General features: G+C 32.6%; 2 protein-coding genes across 4 annotated transcripts in view; both read right to left on the bottom strand.

Moving 5' to 3' along the window:
- The window catches only part of LOC111624602 (transcription factor TFIIIB component B'' homolog), a 90,603-nt gene extending 68,641 nt beyond the window's left edge, over positions 1-21,962 (bottom strand). The window contains exons 1-5 of one of the 3 annotated variants that reach the window (XM_023367521.1): positions 21,902-21,962; positions 5,640-6,345; positions 5,213-5,372; positions 2,975-3,078; positions 4-54 (exon numbers count right to left, since the gene is read on the bottom strand). In XM_023367521.1, coding sequence (XP_023223289.1) covers positions 4-54; positions 2,975-3,078; positions 5,213-5,372; positions 5,640-6,334 — 1,010 coding nt within the window. In that variant the 5' untranslated portion in view covers positions 6,335-6,345; positions 21,902-21,962. Of the gene's footprint in view, positions 1-3; positions 55-2,974; positions 3,079-5,212; positions 5,373-5,639; positions 6,346-20,738; positions 20,895-21,901 lie in introns of those variants that run through there. The other 2 variants (XM_023367512.1, XM_023367506.1) reach the window with 2 other exon arrangements.
- On the bottom strand, positions 9,316-11,319 carry LOC111624593 (general transcription factor II-I repeat domain-containing protein 2B-like). Its single transcript, XM_023367488.1, has one exon. The coding sequence runs from the start codon at positions 11,222-11,224 to the stop codon at positions 9,419-9,421; it is 1,806 nt and encodes a 601-aa protein (XP_023223256.1). The 5' UTR covers positions 11,225-11,319; the 3' UTR covers positions 9,316-9,418.
- Positions 21,963-22,009: the final 47 nt, after the last annotated feature.

Below are 22,009 nucleotides of genomic sequence, written 5' to 3'. Positions count from 1 at the left end.
TACATTGGCTGTAATATGGTCACTGTATTCAATCCTTTATTTTCTTTCTTTTGACTGAAATAAAATATTTAAAATAATACAGTTTTTATAATGAAAGTAATATAATAAGCTAAAACTAATCAATTATGGAATAACCCAGAAAAATTAAAATAAAAAAAAAAAAAACGTTTATTGGTTAAAGATAAATAGAATCGAAAAATGAATACAATTTAAATTGTTTTAATATGAAATATGTCCTCCCTTGGTTTTAATAACTTCTTGAACACATTTTGGCATGGAATCAATAAGTTTTTTACAGTTTTCTGTTATTTGCTAGTCTCAAATCCATAACTGAATTACAGCCTCTATCAGTTTTGTTTTTGTTGTGCAATCTATTTTATGAAGTCTAGCTTTTACTATTAAGATCTGGTGAATTTCCTGACCATTTAAGGCATGATATCTTTTTGTCTTTGAAATATTTAATCATGATCTTGGAAATGCAACAAGGAGCCGAGTCTTGTTGAAATACTGCTTGATTGTTGGCATCAACTTTTCTAGTTCAACTTCCAATCTTTGTTTTAACAAGTCTCTATTTTTGCGAGTTCATCATGCCTCCGATTGAAACAAGGAATCCGGTACCTTTATAAGAAAAGCAGTCCTAGAATATCTTTAATGGATGTTTAACTGTTTAATCAATATGAGCTGCCGCAAGTTTTTCATTGTCACTTTTTGTAACGTAACAAGATCGCTATCCTTGTATCAAAAAATGGCTCTCATTTGAAAACAACACTTTTCTCCAATCTTCAACAGTTCAGCACACCCAATCATATCATTTTTTCATCATGGCAGAGGTCAATAACTGTTTCTTTTGAGGTCTAACCATTTTTCTTCCACTTTCTATAAGTTGTTTTCGTACAGTGGAGTCATGAACAATAACTCTAGCGTGTGCTAAGTCTTGTTGAAGTTCTTGATTGGTTTTCCTAGAGTTTAATTTACTTTCCCTTATTAAAAAAGCTTCATCCCTTGCTATTGTCTTTCTTTTCCTTCCATATTTCCCTTTTCTGTTCACCTCAATCGTCCCAGTGTCCCTTTTTTGCTTCAAAATCTTGTTTACAGCTCCTAAATTCACATCACACTCCTTGGCAATATCTATTTGAGTCATTGATACTCCTTGGCAATATCTATTTGAGTCATATTTGAGTGTTCACTCAAAGTAACAATCTTAGTGCGCATTTTGGGAGTAATATCCATCTTAAAAAAAATAACAAAATGTAACACGTCTGTAGCTTGGTATGTCTTATTACTCACTGACTGTCAGATCAGTAAAACAAAATGACATAAACATGTTGTCAACTGCAAAAAAAAGCAAAATTGTGTTAATTATGTGTTCACATTAATTCACACAGTACTGTATATATTTGAATACCATTTCTAATTTTTAAAATTATTATTTCCAATAATAAATTACAATATATTGGTTATTATTCAAAACAGACTTATATAAGTGCATATAATCAATGTAAAATTTATTATAATTTTAAGAAAATCTTATGCATAAAAAAATTTTGTTTTCTGTAAGGGAAATTAAATCATTCCTCCACAGCTTGCAAAAGATTGTTTCAAATTTTAATCTGGCATAGTAAGCACTAGTATTGTGCTTTATTCCAAAGACACAAGGCAAGTTTTCCATCAAATTCCTTTATTAGTTGAGTCGATACAATACATTGTTTTGTACTCTTCTTTGTTCATCACAGTTTAAGGTCCCTACAGTTTGAGGAACAGAAATGAAGATAAATTTACTGAAATCATCCAGAATATCTACCCTAAAATTATGTTAAAAAATTAGTATTCTTGTTACATCTTCCCCTATAGCATTAAGGAGTTCTCCTTGTATTTCATCTATTCCTGATGTCTTTCTGTCCCTCAGCTTTTTCAATGCAGCATCAATCTCTTCCTTAAGAAAGGTTGCTCTCTCTTCTTCCTCCTCCTCCATCCCCCTTCTAGGTTTAAACTGTCCTCATTTCTGTAGAGATTGTATATGTATATTTCCCATCTTAGCACATGTTCATCTTTCTGTAATAAAATGTTTCAATTTTCATATCTTGGAGCCCAATTCTGCATTTCCTTTTTTTTCCTAAGGATAAGCTTATCTTTTCATATATTCCTCTTAAGTAGTTCCCATTTGTGTGGTGCTCCATTTCCAAACATAATTGATTCAACCATTTTTCCTTTGCCTGTTTGCACATTATTCTTATTTGTTTATTAACAATTCTAGGGAATGTGTGAAACTCCTCATTCACAGCTTGAATCTTACTCGTTGCTGTAGATGTTGGCAGGTGTCCCATTAACCAAAAGTACCAAAATTATACTGTCATCAACACACAAAAATCCTATTAAGTGCTAAAAATCAATTTTACAGAAGCAATAAAAGAGAATTAATATTGCATATAATCAGTGCCAGCCCGAGGCAAGTTTCAGGATGGAGCAAGATCCTATTATGGCAACCCCCTTGGTTGCCCCTAATTTATACCCTTTAATTTTCTTTACCACTGAGGCGCCCCCTAAAACTTAGCGCCTGGAGCGGCTGCTCCGTTTGCCCTATGGTAGGGCCAGCTCTGCATATAATAGCACAAAATTTTTATCATGCGAAGGTTCATTATAAATTGCAATCACAAAATTACCTAATTACTAAACTTGACCAAAAAATAAAAAACAATTTAGTTGTTTACCAGGTATCCTCAGCAATGCCGACTGCCAAATTATATACAAGTAACAGTACAGATTATTCTATTGATTTAATATTTTTGAGTGTTTTGCAGAACACATTCCATGGGCTGGCACGACTACAAAATAAAACTTATTTGACCCATAGTGGCATTTACAAGGTTTTCACATGTCAAAAATGATATAATTTGTAGACATTTGAAAGTTAACTTTTTAAATGAAAATTTAAATAATTAGTAATTAAAAATACAAAGGCTAAATTTTGACCAACCTCATCGGATTATTTGGTGGATTCCAATAAATTAAATCCATCATTGTCATTTTACTACGTTCCGGTGGTTTTTTGTTGTGTCTATTGCGCTTTTTTGATACTTCCTAGATCAATAAAATTATAGGCTATATTAAAAATTTTTATAAATACAAATCTTAAGGCTAAAAAATTATTCATGTTTAAATTATCAATACATAATTCCTATCAGTCTTTATTAAATTTATTTTAGTAATTGTATGGGATTCCCTCGTCACATGTTTTTTCATAATTTTTCTTCCTTAAATTATGATACCCCACGGTAATTATACAGTTTAAGGGAGTATGAAGTTTTTTTCTTATTTTATTTTAAAAAGAAGGTATATTTAATAGACATTCAGAAAATGCATAACATTTTTCAGGGCGACCCGTATATAAAGTGCTATAAACAAAAAATCATAGGACTACTTACTGACTGTACCGTTCGAGATACCATTACTTAAGCTTAGTGTCATCGTGGAGCAACACATTAGACGGCGGACACATAAAAAGTGTGTCACATGACCTCAGAACAAGTCACAGAATTTTGGATCAGTTATCTCACTATGTTGCAGTGACATCATGACCTCATGACATTCACGCTCGATGAGGGAATTTCCCTTAAGTTGCATTTTTAAATATTTTGGTAAATGGCTTGTTTTAAACTTACTTCATTAAATTTAAACTTTAAAAATGATAGCCCATTGTGTCACTTCTATAACAAATTAAAAAAACAAAAAAAAATTTCACCATTAAAATACAGTATTTGTAATATATTAACCGACCAAAATACTTAATTCTCTCAAAGAAAGATAAGAAGCCTGGGCAAATTCTAACAATATTACAGTCAATAGCAAAAGGCAGATTACACATTTTGTTAAACATGAAGTATATCTAATTAGTAGCAGAAGTAATCCTGTGTAAAAGGGAAGGTGCAGCCATTGACCAGATGGGCAATCTGTAATTGATGAAAGATTGAAAATTAGCATTAAAAATGGTTCACAATGCTCTTTTATTAAAGATGGGCTTATAAAATCACCGTAAAACTCCATGTCTGATAGCCAGAGATTTAACTAGTTTATCAATACGATTTTTGAAAGTAAGTTTGGTGTCAAAAACTATGGCTAAATTGCTAATAGAAGTTACATAATTAATTGGATTAGAATCTATGTAATAAACAAGTAATGGAGGATCAAAGCGTAACACGTAACCACTGTTTTTTTCTGTATTAATTTTCAGGTTTGCAGATTTAAACATATTTATTAATAAATAGCTATCAGACTGTAAATAGAAGGATCAGAACAAATTAATTTTATGTTGTTGGCATAAGCTATAATATGAGACTTACAATGGCAGAGAAGTTGATCTCAATATATTAAACAGAAAATGACACTAACAGCGTAAGAATAGATCCTTGTTTGAATAATAGGACCACATAAAGGAAGAAAATCAAGAAAAAAATAATCGCTATTTTAATTTAAATTCTTAATAAGAAATGATTGTTGAAACGAGAATGAATTGCAGGATCAATATCGTATTCACACAGTATATTAAGAAGGATATTAGGTAATACAGAATTGAATGTATTGCTTATATCAATAATATACTATGTAACATGACTGCTTATTTTCAAAATCGTTAATAATATAACACAAAGTTTGTAATAAGTCCTTTGTTGTCAAATGGTGGCAATGGCACAATGTTGAAAAGGACAAAGTTTATTAAATAAAGGAGAGTAGACAGATATCAAATGCTGTGTTTATCAACCTGTAGTCCAGGGATTCTTTGGAGTCAAAGAGTAAAATTACATGATAGAAAATATAATGTCACTGCTCTATCACACGATGTCCCCAAAGTACAGGGCAAAAGAATGAATTCTTCCACAAGAAGAATAAATTATCAGGAAACATGTCAGAGATATGAGGTATAGCCAAGATGAATGAATAGTCACTTGACCAAATGACACCATGAAAGTGCCATGTGACACTTCATACGCATCTGCCATCCAATGTGCTGCTCTACAACAAAAACAAGTTTAAGCAATGGCATCTTTGAATGGCACACACTCAGTATGCATTCCTAAAATTTTTTGTTTATAGCATATTTTTTATGGAAATCCCCAAACACTTCTGTGTGTTTTGAAAATGTACAAGCCAAATTAGTCTAGAATTCAATTATTATTATGCAATGTTGCATGTGTAAGAAATAATACAGAATACTTACATCATCATTTGATTTATTTACATTTTTCTTTTCTGAGGCAACTGGTGAAGTACTTTGAGGACTTATATATTGCTTTGTGTTAGTTGCTAAAGTTATTGCTTTAGTTGGTGAGGAGATTTTATTGTTTTCTGATGTAGGACTTCCAAGATTTGAAACAACACTTCAAAGAAAGTTAAATTAATTTTAAATAAATATTAAATGTACTTTTAATTTATACAAATAAATAAAGATAAACACATATTTAGAATAACTCTATGAGTAACTAAACCCATAGTTAGCCTATATAAATAATTATATTAAAGTCTATTATATAATATTGTATATTTTTATACATTATTATATATTAAAGTTAAATTGTATATTGTAAAACAAAGTAAAGTCACAGTTAATGTTTCAAATAAGAAAGTCTATGTTAAATTAAACTCACTGTTCTTTTGATTTAATGGATTTTTTCTTTTCACTGATCACTTCATTTAATGATGCCTTCCACTGTCTACTATTTCTCTGACCCGCTTCACGTATATTTGGTTGAGCTCTAACTAACCTCCGCCTTGACACACTCTTCTCACTGGTTTTCACAGGTGACGTATTATTTGTTACCTCATTATTTTCAACAGTTTCGGTTGCTATTTTGCTAGGTGTAACTTCTGAAGTTTCTTTTGATGGTATATCCTTATCACTATTTAATTCTTTATCACAAAAGTCAGACTTTACAGAAGATTTTTCACATTGTTCAGTTATATCTTCTATAATTTTATCCTGAAGAATCTCATCCTTTGGCTTATGTACAGTTCCATTATGAGACAACAATGACTGATTCTGTTGATTTATATCAACTTTTTTCTCTATTAATGGAGATTTAGGAATTGAATTTAATTCTTTTTGTAATGAGATTTGTTCTTGTTCTTTTGGGAATGAATCTATAGTTTTTTCAACACATTCTACAGTTTGCAAATCAGTTGTTTTATCAATGCCATTTTGTAATACATTAAGAGAATTTTCATTTTTCTTTAAGGCTGGCTTTTTTGTCAAATTAGTTTTTCTGGCTGTAGCATCTGTACTGTCACGAATACTTTGTCCTGTATTGGGTCGAATCTGTAGCCTTGCCCTTCTAGTTGTCATGACAGATAATTCTAAAAGATAATAATTATTAAAATATCAGTAGGTATGCAAATCAATAATATATGATATGACACAATAGAGGGCATAACGTTAAAATAATAAGTAAAGAAGCATCATTATGTAATAAGATAGTAAAATGTTATTTTAATTGTGTAAAAGATCTGTATAACATTTTAATAGTATGAAATAGTAAATGTTTAAAATGTAAGTAATTATGTTTTATTATGATCCTATTGAACAAAAATTAAGTATTATCAATAAGTTAAATATGAATATTGTCTTACATATTTGTTTAACATTACAAATATAGAAGTCGTATTTTAACAAGTTTTTAATATATTAATTAAATTATCCACAACCGTGAGGCAGATAACAGTGAGGGCTTATCAGACCAATGATTTGGTATGATAAGCCCTGACTATTATCTGCCTCACAGTTGTGGATAATTTAATTAATATATTTATATCAAGGGCTAGAAGCAACTTTTGTAAGTTTTTAATGTATGCAATCTTGATAAATTTGAATTCAAAATTTATTGAAACTATTTTTTAACTTGTATGTACTGATATAATTGACGAGACTATGTCTCGTGTATAAAATTGCACTGTTGTCAACGGCTGGACACCTTAGAGGTATGAAGGAGTGCATATCAGGAGTTGCAATTTGTCACAAAATATTTGGTGTCCAAATCATGTGCACATTAAAAAAACCAGACTTGTAGGTAGTCAGGGACTGAGAACCGAGTCAAAATAAAATACGAAATGGCGACACTGTTTCTACAAACAGGTGCTAGCGCATGCGTTGCTCGTTGGGAAGTTCGAAATGCGAACATTGCAAAACCGAATTTTGACAAATGCGTGACACATGTTATGCATGTATTCTCTTGTTCTCGTCATTTCGATTTTCTTGTGTGCTGCTGACACCTCATTCAAATCCCTTTGACCCATTAATTTCACCAAAAATGCCTCGTGGTCATGGCCATGGTCGGCAAAGTTTGAATGATCACACTCAAAACCAGCAATATGAAAGAAGATTGGAGAATGAGAACGAGACCCGCCGTGAGCATCAAAGTGATCCCGCTTACCATAATCAAGAACAGGCCCATGACAACGCAACCTGCCATGACAACAGTGGCAACGAAGCCCACCGTAATCTATGCCAGGACCCGAGTACCAGTGATGGCTTTTCCTCATTGGAGTGCCCATTTTTCTCTTTCCCTTAGAAAACAGCGTGCAGTCAAGCCTTGAGTCTCTGAGACACAGTCTCATCTCAAAAATGGCCTTGCCGTTTTACTTGTTTGTGTTTAAAATAGGAATAGTGAGTGATAATGTGTAACATACTGAGTTTTTTATTTATAATAGCACTGAAGATGGAATGAAAATATACTTTGTTCTGAAATGCATTTGTAACAATAAATTAAATGAATAAAGTCATCATCATCGAAAACTTTTGGATATAAGAAGTCCTGTACTGAAATTCTGAAACTTGTACAGTTTATAGAGAAAAGCAAGGAAAAATAATTATTGTTATCAATAATAAATGGTGACTAAAAATGGCGGCGTTTCGGTGGCACTTGTGCTGTTTAGTGGGTACGGCTATTTGAGAGGTTTTCTTCCATAAAATTAAATCAAACCTAGACTAATTTCACTCGAATGTTTCAAAAACACGTATAATTTGTTGGAAATGATCGATATGAAATATGCTATGAATAAAATATTATCGGAATACTTATCGAGTGTACACCGTTCGAAGACGGCGTTGGTTAAGCTTGTTTTCGACGCGGAGCGTCACATCGGACGACGGACGCGTACGAAGCGTGTCAAGCGACACTCGTCGGTGATATTCGGTCACGTGACTACTCATCTCTGACGTGTTCCNGTAATTTTAAATTATGTTTTATTAAATTTAATAACATGAATGTGAAATATTAATATAAGGCATTTATCATAAGCGACAAAATAAAAAAATGTTAGTATATATAAAATAAAAGTTTTTTGGTGCTCATTTACTTTGTTACCCATTAGCGCTGTGAGATTTAAGTGATCTCCATGCAACTCAAGGGTGAATGTCACACAATTCTTTAACTTGAACCTCATCACTTTAGTAAATCAATTAACTAATTCTTTATTTTAAATGAATAGAAGTATAATGGCTATTGTATTTTATTTTTGAAAACATATTTTAGAAATAACTTGATTGTTTGTATTAGTGTAGAGTATTGAAAAAGAGAAAGATTAGTTAATATTAGGTATGCTTATGCACATTCTAATTTACAAGCATTTATCCATTTGTCCCTTGATAGTGTTAAATAATAGAGCTAAATGAGAAGACGTTAAACTGTAAGTACAACTGAATTTACTATTTTGAGCTAAATGTAGTCAGTTTCTTATTCCTCATGATGATAGTGCATTTATAGTTAGGATCACAAAGCATATTTGTTAAGTTTACTTTGTTACCCATTTTGTTACTTTTTCAAATTTTGAACTGTTACATTTTAGTTGTTACTATTTTTTTAGTGAAAATATTAATATCTATAAATACTAGGTAGTCAGTTAATTAAAACTAAAAATAATAAAATAATAAAGATTTTAAAATCTCTGGTTTTTACAATGAAACTGAAACTGTAAAATTAAAAATAAATTTTAATTAATTAATTAATTTTGAGTTTAAATCAAAGCAGTTGAAACATATTTCAGAAAGTGTGGATCAAGTACAGTATTTGTCTGTCTTTCCCTATGTTTCTATAATCAACGATTGACTCAACAGTGAAAGAACAACGTTTCTAAATGGACCATTGAGTTCTCCGTTGAGACTAGTGACGTCAGAGTTGTTTCACCATTGAGCTCAATGATCTAAACCAGGGGTGAGCAACTTTTTTAATCAACGGGCCAATTCAAATTTTAAAATTTTTTGGCGGGCCGCACATAAAGTAACACTTATTAATAATTTACAAAACTTTATTTATAATAAACATTAGAATAAAAAAATATAAAATTTAAAAAAAGTAAAGATTTCATATACAAATTTTAATGCAAAATAAAAACAAACAAGAAAAGAACAGAAAAACGAATTTACTTGAAATTTTTAATGAGAAATTTGGCACTGTTTTTTCGATACAAGCTGATCAATATCAGCCGGAATTGATGAGGTAGCTACACGTACGCAGCTTTCTAATCGTGCATCACTCAGTCTTGATCGGTGGTCATTTTTGATTAATTTCATGGTTGAAAATAATTGTTCGCAAACATACGTACTTCCGAACAGAGACATCATTTGCTTTGCATTTTTCGTCAAAAGCGGAAATTTCTCAGGGCTCACATAAGATTTATAAAAATTTTCGATGTTTACTGAGAAAAATACATTTTTTAAATCGGTATTATTCTGCATGTCAATCACTTCCATTTGAAAGTCTTCGGGAACTGTATCCACATCGATATTAAATGGCGAGGAAAACATTTTCATGGAAACCGCTGTCTTCTCAGCTTTGAACATTTGGAATCGTAATTGAAATTCGTTGATTAAAATGTCTATATATTGTGCGTATTTTTGAGAAGTAGTAACGTTTTCTTTTTCTAAATGTGGAAAGTGAGACACATTATTCTGCAAAAGATGCTGTTTCCACAATTTTAATTTGCGCTCAAAGCCCTGAATTTTATCATACAAATTGTGAATAAACTGTCCTTTGCCTTGAAGTTCCACATTAAGATCATTGAGATGCTGAGTCATGTCGATAAGAAACCCAAAATCGCACATCCATTCTTTATTACCAAAATGAGGAAAGGCATATCCCTTCATATCCAAGAACAATTGTATTTCGCTTTTTAAGTTGTATACTCTTTTTAGCATTGCACCTCTACTAAGCCAACGTACTTCGGTATTAAAAACCACGTCGCCATATTCAGTTTCTAAATCTTTCAGGAATTCTTTAAATTCACGGTGATTTAACGCGCGCGACTTTATAAAATTGATTAGTTTAATTATTGGTACTGTGACATTTGGCAAACTCAATCTTTTCGCACACAAATTTTCCTGGTGAATTATGCAGTGGTTAACGAATATTTCCCTTCCTGTGACCTTCTTAATGTCTTGAAATAGCCTTCCCGATACTCCTACCTCCATGCTTGACATTGCTCGTGCTCCATCTGTCGATATACCAATAATCTTTTCTAATGAAATTGAAAAATTTTCCAACACAGACTTTAGTTCATCGTACAGGTCTTTGCCGGTTGTAGTCCCTTGCATTGGAATCAGTGAACACAATTCTTCGGTAATATTAAATTTGGTGTCAATACCACGTAAAAATATAGCCAGTTGTGCTGTATCGCTAATATCGCAACTCTCATCAAGTGCCAAAGAACAGTATTCGAATTTTGCAATGCGTTCACGAAGCGTTGTTGCTATGTTCTCGGACAAGTCTTCAATTCTCCTTGCAATGGTGAATCTTGATAAACTAATGTTTGAAATAATATTTATTTTATCAGGAAATGCTATTTCTGCAACAGCAGTCAGACATTCTTTTATCATCTCTCCATCCGCAAAGGGTTTCATTTTTTTTGCCAGTATTTGACTGACAACAAAACTAGCCTTTACTGCCGTATTTGATAAAATAGCTTGATTTTTAAAAATAGCCTGTTGTTTTCCCAAGTTTTTCTCCATTTGATTAAACTTATCTATCCGGAGTTGTCCTGTTAAGTTTTTATATTGTTGTTCATGTTTTGTATCGTAATGCCTTTTTATGTTATATTCTTTTAATGTCGACACAGTCTCTGAGCATATTAAGCATACAGCTTTATCTTCGACGAAAGTGAAAAAATAATCAAATTTCCACTTTTCTTGGAAATGCCTGTGCTCATCCGCAACCTTCGGTTTTTTTGTTTGCTTTTCCGACATGCTATTATGGATTAAAAATTTGAAAGTTAAAAAAATTTGTAGGAAAACTTAATTTTGAATAAAAAAAAACTCTAATATTACCTTTTTGTCAATAATATTGCACTCACGCCTTTCAAAAAACACAAGAATTGCTAAAATTGCTAGTTAACAGCTTACCAGTCTGACTGATTGTGTGCACAAACACAAACAAGCACAGATGTGTTAAGAAGCAAACACAAACAAGCACAGACGCGGCGCATTTGTATTGCATGTTTGAACAAGTCGCCGACAAGTGAGTAACTCGTCACAAAAAATTGTTTCGGTTTAGTATGTACTACCATTTTATTATAATTAATTTTATAACAATATATTGATGGGAGAAAGTTGATAAAATAAATTCAATTTTAAAAATGCTTGGCGGGCCGCATAAACATGTTTAACAGGCCGCGTGTTGCTCATCCCTGATCTAAACGACTTGAAAGACTGTTGAGTATTCAACAAACTAACATGGCGGCTTCCATGAAAAAGTAAATTTAGTTTATAGAAACTATCCATTCATTACTGTGAATGCTGTAATAGCAGACAGATTAATTAACGATCTGTATAACACTGAAAAATATGGGCCTCCCTGATCATATCATTAATGTACTTCAGGCACTCTATCACAACCAAAAAGTGACAGTGAGAACAGTCTATGGTGACACAAGATGGCTAACAGTGGCCAGAGGAGTTAGGCAGGGATGCATCCTTTCACCTTCACTGTTTACAATATATGCAGAGATGATTTTCAGACTGTCAGCCTCTCAGGCCACTGACCTTGGGTTCCATGTAGGAGGCAAGGTCATCAATAACTTAAGGTCTGCTGATGATACAACTTTACTGGCAGAGTCTGAAGAAGATCTGGTCACATTAATTAGGAACATAAAAGATGAGAGTGAGAGGATGGGCCTAAAGCTAAACATCCAAAAGACTAAGGTCATGATGACAGCTGAACTGCATGGAAAAGTGACAATAGATGACTTTGAACTAGAGATTGTGGATGCCATCATCTTCAATGGTTCAAAGTTAAGCAGAACAGGAGAATGCATAGAGGAGATCAAACAAAGGTTAACCCTAGGCCGCACAGTTTTAACCAAGATGGACAACACTTGGAAAAATCGAGATATCCCAATATACACTAAGGCCAGACTGGTCCAGGCAATTGTGTTCCCAATCACAATCTATGGCTGTGAAAGCTGGACAGTAAGAAAAAGCGATAAAAGAAGGATAGATGCTTTTGAACTTTGGTGTTGACGGAGGATTCTCAGAATTCTGTGGACAGCTAGAACAACTAATAAAGCAGTCCTGGATAAAATTTGGCTACAAATCTCCCTGAAAGCAAAGACTGTTTGCTTGAGGCTAAAGTTCTTTGGTCACACCATTTGTGCCAACTCCCTAGAAAAATAGATCATGCTGGAAATGGTTGAGGGACATAGAAAAAGGGGAAGGCAATGCACCAGGTGGATGGATAACATCAAAGCAGATACCTGCCTGGACCTCAAATCCCTGAAAGACTGGGCACCGAACAGAACTCGCTGGAGGAAACTTGTCTATGAAGTCACCAATAGTCGTACACGACTCAATGGTTGAAGAAGAGGAGATATAGACAAGCAGGATATTGAGGAGTTACTGCAGTTTTCTGGTGAGAGCCTTACCAACGACAACCTTCAAGAACTGGCAGAACATGGAATTCCTGTGGAACTGGAAAATAGAGATTCTGAAAACGAAGAACCTAAAAAATTTCTCTACAGATTTCCTTAGTAAAAGTTTGGTAATGATAATCGAAATCATTGATCAAATTGTAGCCAATGATCCAGATTTTGAAAGGAGTGCAAAAGCAAAATGAAGCATTTTGGATGTGATATTTTGCTACCGACATTTGCTTAAGGAAAGAAAAAATGTGGCAAATGAAACTTCACAACTTTATTGCAAAAGAACAACAATTTCAGAAAAGTCAGAACCTTCATGACAAAAAATGAACTTTACATTTCTATGTGCATATGTTTATGTGTTATTTAACATATATTATTATACATATTAATATAAAAATAATTTAAAATTAAAGTAAAATTTGTTCATTTTTGGTTGCGTGTTCCCCTATCCCTATTTACTCTATGTTAAAATGACCTCGTTTAATGCTATTTCACTTAGCGATTTGNACTAGACTTGACTTTGAATTATCCTATTTACTCTGTTAAAATGACCTTGTTTAACACTGTTTTGCTTAGTGCTTTGTTCTCTAGGAATGCATCCCCGCATTAAGTGGGATCTTACTGTATTTAAATTTGTAAACTAAAATTTTATCAGAGTGTAAGAATAACTATGTTTGAAAATAACAATAGCAATATTATTTTTGAAATAAATAATTGGAACATTTAAAAATCCATAAATTTATGAAAATGTTAATTTAAATCTTCTTAGTTAAATTAAAGGTATTTAAACATTTTCTATTAAACTCTCAGATTTCTAAATATTTAGATTTTCCCATTTAGGTATACCAATATATTCATATACTAATGCATACAACAGTTTAAATATGCAATGAATTTAACATCAATTTCTTAAATTAATAACAAAAATCTGTTTTGTGCAAGAAAAGCAATAGCAACAAAGAACACACCTTTGAAACTTCAGTAACTCATTCATCAGATTTATTTGGAACAAATATTTTTGGCCATGGTTAAAAGCTTCCTCATGTTGTTCTTAACTGATCATCAAATATGCTGAAAAAAAAAACAGACCGAAAACAAAGGAAGAGTACTGACAAGTACAAAGTCAATTCCTTTATCATTTACTGCTGTAAATGACAAAGGACCATCCAACTGACATCACAGACTGAGTGTTTACAGCATTGTTCTTAATAATCACAGATTTAATGCTGAGTTGGAGCATATTTCAAGCGAGAGTCAGGGAAGAAGAGATGATAATCTGGAAAAGGTAACCTGTCACTATCTTAGATGCCTATGTTATGGCAAAGGGCAAACAGATAACTTTCAAGGATCAAGGATTGTAATGTCTAACATAGTAATTTTGACTTAAAACAGCTGGAAGTATTAGGGATAAATTCAAATGATGTTAAAACAATTCCTGTTCTTTGAGACCTCTATATGAAATCCCTTAGTAATGTGTTTTTCTCCAAATATCTTTCCTTGTTTTATCTTTAATTTATGTTTATAATATACTTAAAGTTTAAGAGTATTTGTATATTCTAATGATTTTGAATTCTACAATTTGAAAACATTATTCCTTTTTACATTTATATTCTTTTACATACCGTGTTTCCCCGAAAATAAGACCTAGCAGAGGTTTTGCTGAATTGCTAAATATAAGGCCTCCCCCCGAAAGTAAGACCTAGCAAAGTTTATTTTACTCGTAACAGTCATCGACAGATGGTTGAAAGTGTCCATTGGCTTTTTGAAAGTACAGCCACTGATTGGTCAGCAGACAATTATGCCACATGGCATGATTTGCATAAGACTATGGCTTGGGAATCACAGATTTGTATAACGTTACAGCTGGTGATCACTAATTGGGAATCACGCCACATTTGATTAGCACTATGGTTCAGTAAGCACTAATTGGTCATCGAGCCCGATGTCGATGCTATAAAAAGGTTAAGTTGAAGCGCAAGTGGGAAGTCCACTCCAGCAGGGAACTTCGTAAGTTCACTTCGGTTCGTGATTTCGGTTTTATTTAAGTTCAGTTTGACACAATCAGTTATATGTCACTCTCATCTAAGTTCGACTTGGGAATTTTTTTATTCAAAAATAAATGTGAATTCTTCATGGAAAAATAAGACATCCCCTGAAAATAAGACCTAGCACATCTTTCAGAGCAAAAATTAATATAAGCCACTGTCTTATATTAATTTTTTTTTTAATTTTTTATTAATTATTTTTGGGGAAACACAGTAGTTGACATATGATTAAATTAAGAATGCTTTTAAACATGACTGAAAAAATTTGTTACAAATAAATCACAGTTGCTGGAATTTCTAAGGTGTGTTATTTGCAGCTAAAAACTCTGTTTTATTGGAGTTTATTATATTAATTTAAGTAACAACTTCTTGAGTACTTTTGTGAAACCAAGCCCACACAAAAGTGGACCAGCCAAGTCACCATTATCCATCCACATACATCTGGATTTGATTGATGAAAAGTATTCAATAAACTGTTACTTAATACAAGTGCTCCAATAAAATAGCTTTTTGTTATTAATTTAGAGCAGTTTAGGGTAAGATGTAAAAACTGAATGAAGGGTTACCCCCCCCAGAATTGCAGACCTGTATGAGCAAAAAAGTCAAAGGAACCATACTCATACATGCAATCCTTGGCAAAATATTTGCCTCCAAAAATCATTTTTTTACTGTGTACCAGTACTAATGCCAATACTTGACTGATGCTCTGCGTGTAGTTGGGCTAAATAGTTAAGTGCAATAGTCTTAGCAGAGTAATTGACTCCCAACAGCATGCAACCCAGAAGTAGGCCAATTTCAGGTGTTGTATGTTGCCAAGGGTGACATGTAGAGGTACAGTTCCTTTGACTTTTTTATTCATATGGGCATGGTTCTGGTAAGGTCCCAACTGTTTCATTCAGAAGTGTAATTGTACCCAGTTTAGGATAATGACTATGAAAACAAATTTTACAATAATTTTAAATACATTTTGAAGAATATATTCAGTGTATATTGACATTTTACATACAACTAATTTACATCATCATCATTGCTTCTCTGCTTGAAAAATAGCAGGTTCTTGAGCTATATCCACTCCTGCCTCCATTTTTCTCTGTACCACAACAAGGTCCTCATTCTCTCTTATCCAATGCCATCCTTTACATCATCCAACATCTTCCTCCTTCTTCTTCCTTTTCTCTTTCCCCTTATACTGATCTTTTTATAATTGCTTTCATTGACCTCTCAGTACACATCCTATCCAATTGGCCTTTCTTTTCTTTATTATTTTTAGCAAGCTTCCTTCTTCATCAATTCTTCTGAGAACTGTTTCATTGCACACTTTATCTCATCAGAATGGAACTCCCCAATTCATGTGGTTCCAGAGTTCTGGCAAGATCTTGGATAACTCTTAACCTGAGGAAGGTGAACAAGATAACAAACATAAGTCTTTCCTATTGATGATATACTATCTCATTTCAATGGCAATGAGTACTTTTCAGTTCTAGATTTAAAGGTTGGGTATTTCCAGATTTCTTTAGACCTCAATGTTAGACACATTTTTGCTTTCTCAACTCCTTGGGGAAGTACCAACTTTGCCAGATGCTTCAAGGGGGAAAAAATGGCAGGAGATATTTCCAATATGCGATTACAAAAATTTCAGCAAGATACATAGGTATTAATTGTTTTGTATTTCAGAATTATATCAACCTTTTCTTGCCCACTTTTGAAGATCACCTGAAATTGCTGGATCATATAATTGGTACTTTGCACGATGAAGGGCTCAAATTAAACTCTAAGAAATGTCAGATTTTAGCTAAGGAAGTATGTTATCTGGGTCACATAATCAATATGCAAGGGGTGTGTCCTAACCCCAAAAATATTGAGTCAATTGGTCTTGTCAAACCCCTAATAAACATGAAGGGAGTGTGGAGTTTTCTTGGTTTGGTGGAATTTTTTTGGAAATTAATGCCTTCTTTCTCCAAGATCACAGCACTTCTTATTGAGCCTACAAAAAAGGAAAAGAAGTTTTCTTGGTGTTTGGAATGTCAGGAAAGTTTTGATAGATTAAAAGATGCAATATCTGAGCCATTGATCTTATCACATTCTAATTTTACTGAACTGTTTTTTCTGCATACTGATGCTTCAGAGTGTGCTGTAGCTACCATCCTGAAGCAGCATATAGAAGGCAATTTGCTACCTGTCAGCTACTTTAGTGAAAAGTTCCAGGGGGCTGAAATTAATTACTCCACCATAGAAAAGGAGTGCCTTGCAATAATTCTTGCCCTGAAACATTTCAAATTTCTAATCCTCTGCCAAAAGTCCATAATCATATTGGATCATAAGCCCCTTTTCTTTCTCAACATACAAGACAGGAGTAAATGCCTGGTGAGTAATGGAGTTAATGGACTACTACATTAAAGTGCAACATGTAAGGGGCGTTGACTATAGGGTTGCAGACTTCTTATTGAGAAATGTAAATGAGATTTGTAGAATGGATACTAGCTCTGAAGATGCATGATTCCTGACAGGTATGACTTAACATCATCACAGGGCAAAGATGAGTTTTTTGGGCCTCTAAAGAGAGACTTAATTAGAAATGAAAGTAATAAAGCCGTGATTTACAGGGCTCCACAATATGAAATTATGAATGACTGCTTGTATAGGGTAGTGTACAATCAGCAAGTCAGTCATATATATGTGGGGGAAGGCATCGCCTTGGCATTGATCAGAGCAATCCATACCAACTCTCTTTTGGGCATTTAAATAATATCTGATATCTGCTAGAGGGATCATCTACATTATGCAATTAGTTCTGTGTAAGTTGGAGAAGAATACTATTATACATTTTATGACTGACACACTACTATACAATATGTATGCAGATGATGTCTTCATATTATGGAGAAACAAAAATAGGATTCAACAGTTTTTGATTGATGTCAACTCAAATAATGAAGGATTGAATCTTAAAATGGAGCAAATTAGTCCAACACAAATACATTTCTTGGACATTGACGTCATATTTAATGATGGATCATTAAACACCTAGGAATATATTAAACCCTCTTGGTGAAATGACCTCTACATTTATAAACTCTGGGCTTTAATGCATTAATCAGAAGAGCCTTCAGGTATTGCTCTAACATATATGACAGAATAAAATTAAAAATGTTGCTGTATCCTTAAGATATAACTTTTTATCAATTTTTCAATTACAGTAGTTTGCTATATGTGGAATAGAAAGACAATAATAACAAGAAAGAGAAAGATAACTAAATTTACATATAACAAGAGCATGAGTGGTGTTATGAATGAAATAGCAAACTACAAAGACTCCCAGTCGGTTTTCAAGATGGCACCCACCATTTATAGCCTTTTAAGAATGATGAAGATGAAGTTAAATGAGCAATTACTTATTGTGACATTGTCACAATACTGGGTTGCAATTTTTAATGTATTTAATTCAAAATATGTGCTCTCAACCTCAAATTAGTGGCTTTCCCCTGTACATCATACTTTTCCTTTAACAATAAAGTCATGCTGGTCATCTATCTAGCACCTTACAGGGTAAAATTTTTTAATTGAAATAACGACTTCTGGTTTGCATTGGAAGTTCTTATATAGTTAATTGGGGACTCCTGCCCCTAAAGTTTCCATATCCGATTTTGTCTTTCATCTATCTCAAGATTCAGAAAAGACAGTGGGAATTTATAAGTCTACAATTTTTTCAAATTGCAGCCCAAAAAGCAGATCAGGTTGAAGTATACAAGATCCCATATAAAAATGAAAAATTGGGTTTGGAGAAAGAATACATAGAAGTCACAAACAAAAAAACGTTACTAAGCATCTTAAAGAACGAACACATGTATAACATTGAGAATGGGCAGTATTGTACGACTTTGTATAGAATGGCAAAGAATCAGTGGTAGAATGAGATGAAGCTAGTATTATAAAACTGGTACACTCACCAACGTTAGCAACAAATTTGGAAAAAGTTAAAATTTATAGAAGTAACCTTTTGGGCAGATGTATGAACTACGAGGATGCTGCAGTATTATCCAGTGTGGAAATATAGGTACTTTTTGGTTAATGGGATACCAACCAATATATACAGCAACAGGCAAGATTCAAGCTCCAAATGAGGGGTTTCATATCACCCCCAGAAATGCCAATTGTTCATGGGATATTTGCCTTCAAAGGTCAGTTTTTAATACATATCAGTATACAGTGGTACCTCAGGATACGAACGCCCCAGCATACGAAATTTTCAGGATACGACATGAAATTCAAATATATTTTTGCTCCACGATACGAACATAAACTCACCATATGACGTTACATTAGTTCGCAGCGCCATTTTTTATTCACTTCTGTTCATTGGTCTCAGTCCGCATGTTTGCTTCATCATGGAAGGATCTTACTCGATAAAGGAAATCTTGAGGTATTATCAGAACGTGACTGATTTTATTGAAAAGAAACATTCCAAAAAGTTTCACACTGGCCATATTGTTGCTTGGAGTAATGACATTTGCATAAGTCATTTTGGAAACATTTTAAAAAGTAGGCAAAGCCAAACCTCTTTGGATAGATATTTTACCAAGCGATCTCTATCCAGTGAAAGTGCTGGTGGAAGTGAAGGAAAAAAAGCAAAAAGCAGTGAATAAAAAATTTTTAAAAATATATAAAACAACACTAATTTTTAAATCTTTTCTAAGTTATTTTTAAGTTATTGTTACATTATGTTATGTAAGTTAAGTTTTAGTATCATTTCCCTTCTCCCTCTCTTCCGCCACCAATTTACACCTCCACCGTCTAATATCCTCAAAGGTAAAGTGCAAATAAAACTACATTTTTTTTTTTTTATTAATTCTTATTCTATTATGATTATTTATACATTTACAACTACAAAATGCATTTTTCAGTGTTTTCCTTACTATAGTTATTTTTTTTTAATGTATTACTTAGCTTTAATTTGAGTGTGTTTTTTGTGTTGGAACAAATTATTTGGTTTTCCATGTAATCGTATAGGGAAAAATGATTCACCTTACGACATTTTCATGATACGATCTCAGTGTCAAAACGGATTCATTTCGTATCCTGAGGTACCACTGTACTGCCTTCAAAGGTCAGTTTTTAATACATATCAGTATACCACCTATCCTACATGCTTCGCATGTAGATGTGTGCATCAGTGCTCGCTATCGCTTCCACCTCAGTGCACTCTAAAATTATATAACATCAAGTACTTCACAAACAGTCAAGTGGACTACTCGAAGCCAGCACAGTCACATGGGCTAAATAGTTAAATGCAACAGTATTCTGGCATCCCGTTAACCGAAAAGTACCAAAATATATAGTTGGAAATAACTTATTGAAGAATAGTGCATAATGTCCATATAATCAACAATTGATGTTATGTTACGCACGATGCAACCGATGCAACTTATGTTATGAATGTAATTTTTTTTATTGTTCCCTTTTTATCTTATTATATTTATTATTTTCTTATTTTAAATTGTATATATATTACTGTAATTTAGCTCAATATTCCAAAGAATTTTGTATTTTAATTAAATGTGTTTTTAACTGTTAAATACAAAAAAAGACCAGTTATCAATGATCCATAGCTTTTTAAAAACTTGGAGATGGCATGTAGAACAGGTTAAAAACATTTCTTAAAGTTAATAAATAATTCTCAGTCATATAAGATGTTATTGTGAAAATTAACAAATATTGTTTTTATATATTGTTTATATTAGTAGTTTATAATAGTAGAAGCATAATAATTGATAATTTTAAACAAATAACGTATAATTTTACCTAGGTCTTGCGATTTTTCGTTAAAATTGAAGGAATTTACATGGTGTAGTTTATCTTTGCGTCAAACACATACACTTTGTAATGAATCAAATCAGACGAACATTACCCACAAACACAACAAACTCGTTACAGAGTTGCCAACCTACTACGATGTTCAAATTATTATTATTATTATTATTATTTTTTGTTTTTTGAAAAAAATAATAATTAATAAAATATTAAATTAAAACTTTGAATATTTATTTATATAAACAATTAAAATCAGGCAAAAAATTACAGAGACAAACAAAATGATAAAAGTCTGTCAGTGGCGCATTATCTTATGGGGGGAAAAAAGCGACTCTCTTGCGCCCCATCAACAACGAGCCCCAAACCGATCTTTTATAAGAAATTATTTTTCTCAAAAATTTTCTCAAAAAAATTATCTAAAGTCAACACTGTACACGAGGCCTCCTAATTCAAATTTTTCACAAAGGTATAACGCGCTACTGAATTCTAGATTTTGATGAATTCTAGATTTAAAACAGAATAGGAATTCTTTATGAAGAAACAAGTCTTTTCACAGTACTTGGCTTATCCGTTATAGCTCAGACAGGTTTTAATGAGCAAAATTGAGACCCCAATTCAACCCTTAGTGTGCGAATGCCGCGCGTCTAGAAACAAATCAAAATCCCGAAATTTTATAAATGAAACTAAATACTTTAATGGCTATTTTATATTTTAAAACGCTTTAAATGTAATTGGGCTTTTGTTTTTATAATTTTAAAATCGGAAGAAAGTCCATATGCCAAATTTTTGGTGCGAATTTTCAATATTTATTTTAATTTTTGACAACGCTATTTTCGCGCTTCGGTGTTGTCGCGTGATTTTCTCGCCATTACAGAATGATAAAAAATTTAACACTTCTAACAATTAGTTGTTTATTACGTAGCAGTGTCATTCAGTTATTTCCACCCAAACATTTATTTGGCAATTTTATTAATATACTATCTGCAAGATCCCGCTTCGCTGGGTTTTTATTTGTATGTAATAGTATAGTTCTTTTTATATATATAAAAGACTGTTTTTCTAAGTAATCTAGAATCTAGCTGCAAGGACCCGCTTCGCTGGGCAAAAAGCAACGATAGTGAAGATTAAGATAATTACATTATAGCTAATCTTACCCGTTTTCACAAAATGCAAGAATTAGGTCCCCCGTTTCCAGACTAATTAGAGAATTTTTACGTTTAGTCAAACGAACTATTTTCAATTTTAACAATTTTCTGGAAATC

The sequence above is a fragment of the Centruroides sculpturatus genome, unplaced genomic scaffold (assembly GCF_000671375.1).
Source record: "Centruroides sculpturatus isolate CEXI.00-Female unplaced genomic scaffold, Cexi_2.0 scaffold27, whole genome shotgun sequence".
Classification (NCBI taxonomy): Eukaryota; Metazoa; Arthropoda; class Arachnida; order Scorpiones; family Buthidae; genus Centruroides; species Centruroides sculpturatus.
Note: the sequence above shows the minus strand (reverse complement) of the source record. Positions and strands in the feature narration are given on the sequence as shown.